Here is a 4,624-nt window from a genome sequence, read left to right on the forward strand (position 1 = left end):
GGAACCAAAGCAGGACCAAAGCCCTGGAGGGCAAACATTAAATCGTGTAGTTCCATGTCCAGGACCTGAGCCAGGATGCAGTGAGATTAAACTTCAAAGGATTGGGCTGGGGAGATAGCTCAGCAGTACAGGTGCCTACCTGGCAAGCGCATGGTTCTGAGTTTGATCCCCAGTACCCCCCACCAAAAAAAATCAAAGGGCTTTGACAGCTTCACCCTGTGACCTTGCTAGTTCCGACCCACCTAGCCTCTCGCTTGGGCTGTCTCCTCTTGCTGCCTGGAACTTTCTCTGGCCGATGTTCTGCATCCCTGGCCTCTCTGTTCCGGGGTCTCCACAGGCCTCTCAGCTTTGCTCTCACAGCTGCATTCCCTGCCCTCTCAGAGGGACACACTGGCTGGGCTGCCGGGGCTGCTTCGGAAGTCATAATGCCTAACTCCATACCCAAATGAACTCTGCACATTTGAAAAACCAGCACCATGTAGATGACACCAAGATCTGCTGTCAAGGATACCAGCAGCTGTGACCCTCTGGCTGTGGCTGCAGTGGCCTCTGAATACCTGAGTGGCTGGGCCTGGTAGTGGTGAAATGAATGCCAAATCTCTTCTCAAGTGAAAGGCTTATCTTTTTGCATCTGTAAGCCTGTGATGGATGTGGTCTTCCTGATTCTTAGGTGCCTTCAAGCCATTTTTCCTATTATCTTGGTGGAAAGTACTCGGCTTCTTTTTGATGCTAATTTTTTCAGTAGCCATGGTGTCAGTCCTCTGCCCCAAATATGCAGGCATGTGCTTTTTTTCTGGGCAGTCTTTGTATCATTTGGGTCTACATTTTGCTCCTGACTCTCGCTGTAGAGCTAGCTAAATCTAGCCATCAGTACCCATGCCACAACCTGAACACTGAGCTGTCTCGAAATTTTCTGCACCAGATTAGTCTTTTGCCTTTAAGTTTAGTCTACACAAAGCCTTAAGACATGGGTAAATTGTAGACAGACTTTCTGCCAGAATTGTAACACAAACTGCATCTAATCCAAATTTTAATGAAATCCTTATTCTCAACTAAAACTTTATGAGCCTGGCTTTTACTGTGCATATTCCTATCAGTATTCTGATTTTCTAACCTCTGACTAGAATCTCCCCTCAATCTCTGCTTACTTTGCCTATAGCATTGTCAGTCTTATTTAACCACTGTCTCCAGATTCCTCTCACAAACCATTTTTAAAGGCGTCTGGCCCATGTGCTCAGGGGCAGCCGCAGGGACAACCCACTCCTGGTACCACTTTTCTGTAAGAGTCACTTTCTTAACACTGGGGCAAAGCACTTAACACCAACAGTTTAAAGGAGGAGAGGTCTGTTGGTTCGCAGCGATGCTGGGCTCAGCACATGCTGTAGTCTCTGAGGCAGAAGGAACATGGCAACAGTTCATGAGGGTGGAGAACGGGTCTTACCATGGAAGCCCAGAAACAGAGCACAGAAGAGGAGTTGGGGACAAGAATCCACCCATCCAATCAAGACTTGAGTGACCCATACCACCCGCCAAAGGTCCCTCCTGTCGGCATGACTCAGTCACCTTCCAAACATGTGAGACTTTAGGAAACATTTTCAGTTTAAGCATAGCACTGTCCTTGGTCAGAATGCTTTGCCTTATTTTTAATTCTGTCTTTGCAAACTCTTGCACAAAAGAAGGAGGAGAACAGCACCGTTTCTATATTTCTATATTGCCGAGTAGTGACAGAATAAAATTTAAACTGAAATTAGTCCGGTTTCTGTGTTCAGATCTAAAAGTTTGTCCTGATCCTGAGAGGAGACTTTGGACCTGATACTTTTCAGCAATGTTGGAGCTGTTAAGACTTTTGTGACTCTTGTGGCAAAACAAGTCATGGGATTAGTGCAGAAGTAATCTTAATTATGCATTAATGTGCATTATTACTTTGGCTTACTGTCTCTCCCCTTATTATCTTACAGGGTGCTAAACTAGAGCATGCGAATCAGATGCTAAATCTCACCGAAGAAGAAAGTAAGTTGGTAGAAAATACATTCGATATTTATAATTCATATGAGACACTCTTGCCCTTTTGCAGTTTTCTAAAATAAGCTCACAGAGGCTCTTGAACTTAAGGATTTTATGGCCAAAGTACTAGAGGAAAAATCCCACAGCTCTAGTAACCAGGAGTAGAAAGCCCAAGGGGAGCTACAGCCACCCAAGAACATGGCAGATCCCTTGAAATGGCGTGTCCCTCTACAGTTCTAAGATGTGACAGAGAAAACTACCTGGGCTTGGGCTCTGTCTACCCTGCTGCTTCCGGGCTGTCAGTCTGTGACAAGCCAGGCAACCTTGTTTCCCCCGGGCTTCTTAACTGTACCACCTTCATGTAGTTGGTACATGAAGTTGGTACAGTTGTAAAATTACAAAGTTAACCCATAGACAGAATTTACAACAGTCCCTATCTTGTAGCAATGTAGTTTTTCCTGTCATTTCTTAAGTATTCTTTGATTAAACTCACTATGCCAGCTTCATAACTTATAAAGTAGAAATCCAGTTATCCCTTGGTGTCCATGGAAGATTTGATCTCAAGACCTCTGGAGAAAACTAAAATCTGAGGATGCTCAAGTCCCCTGTATAAAATGGAGTAGCGCTCGACCATAACTCATGCGCATCTTCCCATGGCTATTAAATTACCATTTGTGCCTGCTACAGACGCAGTCTAAAATATATATGGATATATTTCTAACCTGTAGTCAGTTGGAACCATATAAGGGTACGCAAGTAAAAATAAGCACAATTGAACATTGTCATCATCTGTTCAGGCTGCTGTATCACCAGAAACAAGGTGATTTATAAATAACAGAAAATTATTTCTCACAGTTCTGGAGACCAAGAAATTCAAGATCAAGTTGCTAGTAGCCTCGGTGTCTGGCCAGGACCTACTTCCTCCGAACCACCTTCTCCCTCCCCTCACACGACAGAGGGGACTTGGCTTCCCAATGGGGCCTTTTTTATGAGGCTCTAATCTCATCAATGGAGGCTCCACTTTAGGATCTAAATTACTCCCCCAAACTCGCATCTGAATTCCATTGACTTGAGGTGTATAGATTCAGCATGAGTTCGGGAGGACTACAACATTCCGACCATAGAAAGCATCACCTTTATAAAGTGCCGGCATCTTCGCATGATGATTACTAATGTACACCGTCTTTGTTATGAAATAGGCCCCACTGACCTCTAAGGCTTTGTCTCTTCAGGTGTATCTGTGAGTTCTTAAACATGGAGAGCCAGAGACAGCGGGTTTCAGATATTTGCTGAGCCCCTGGCTTGGCCAGATTACTTATCTAGGCTTAGTTTTGTCATCGGTACAACTCGACATAACATATAACTAGAGCTTCTGACAATATATGTCCTCCAAGAGTGGTGAACTCTATGTCTACAAGCACCTGCTCATTTCACAAGTATTTCTTTATTTTGTGTTACTCTGATTTTAGTAACAGCAACAACAAAAGCCAACCTGCCGTTTGGGAGGCCCAGGGTCTTACAGGAGAAACAGGACCACTGTCTCCTGTACCACAGAGAGTACATCAGTGGGTTTGCCAAAGCGCTGATGATGCCCCTGTGGAGCTCATACACGGTCCTCAAGCCGGTAAGTCCCCGAGTCCATGGGCCCTGGAAGGCTGGGCTAAAACATGTGCTTCCTTCGCGTGCTAAGGCTTGAATTTTGTTAGGCTGCACAGATCACAGTGGGAATTGGCTTACTTGAGGCTCCTAAGAAAATGTTCCAGGTGTTACATGAAGGATTTTATATGTGCTTTGTAGGTGCAAAAGAGGAATACACTGTGCTTTGCTTAGAAAAATTAGAAGATTTTCGTAGGCCAGTTTGCTTTGCTTTCCAGTTTGGGAAGCAAGTAGAAAAGACCAGGCCAAACAGAAACAACAGGAAGAACAGGAAATTCAGAGGTACCCTGCTGGGTATTCTTCAAGGATGTGGTGGGTGTCTCAACGCTGATGTCACTAGGCTATAAAAGGCCTTCTGTTTGTTTGTTACCTAAATATTTTATAATCTGCTGTGTGCTGTGTAAGGCACAAGAAACACAATACCAGTAGATACAACTATTCCCTGAAGGACCTGGCACTCTAAGTTGAGCTCTTACAAAAAAAAAAAAAAAAAAAAAAAAATTGGTTGTTACAGATGTCACAGACTAGGATCAGGCCAGATAGCTCAGCGTACTAAAGCACCTGCTTAGGCAAAATGCAGCAGCCGAGGTTCAATCCCCTGTGTGCTATGCCGGCCCCGGCTCCTGCGGGTGCACTGAAAAGTCAATGGAGACTGGGTATGGTGATGCACTCCTGTAATCCCAGCACTTGGGAGGCTAGAAACAGGAAAATCACTAAGAGTCTGATCTACGTAGTGAGACCCTGTAGACCCTGTACTAAATACATTAAAAAACAAAACAAAAAAAAAAATCAAATGTCACAGTCTCTCCAGATAGAGCTTGAAAACCCATTAACTTAATTCCTCTCCTTTTACTATCTGGCAAATTTGATTTCCCTCACTGGTGCCGGGACAATTGGCAATTCATCAAGGGAAAAGTTTCATATCCCTACCTCACACCATACACTAAATTTAATTGGTGATGTG

The 4,624-nt window shown here is 44.3% G+C and overlaps 1 protein-coding gene across 1 annotated transcript in view; it reads left to right on the forward strand.

Moving 5' to 3' along the window:
* The window catches only part of Enpp3 (ectonucleotide pyrophosphatase/phosphodiesterase 3), an 80,362-nt gene that overhangs the window by 58,919 nt on the left and 16,819 nt on the right, over window positions 1-4,624 (forward strand). Inside the window, exons 19-20 of the mRNA XM_023714282.1 lie at window positions 1,959-2,010; window positions 3,474-3,628. Coding sequence (XP_023570050.1) covers window positions 1,959-2,010; window positions 3,474-3,628 — 207 coding nt within the window. The remainder of the gene's footprint in view (window positions 1-1,958; window positions 2,011-3,473; window positions 3,629-4,624) is intronic.

The sequence above is a fragment of the Octodon degus genome, unplaced genomic scaffold (genome assembly GCF_000260255.1).
Source record: "Octodon degus isolate 3935 unplaced genomic scaffold, OctDeg1.0 scaffold00034, whole genome shotgun sequence".
Classification (NCBI taxonomy): Eukaryota; Metazoa; Chordata; class Mammalia; order Rodentia; family Octodontidae; genus Octodon; species Octodon degus.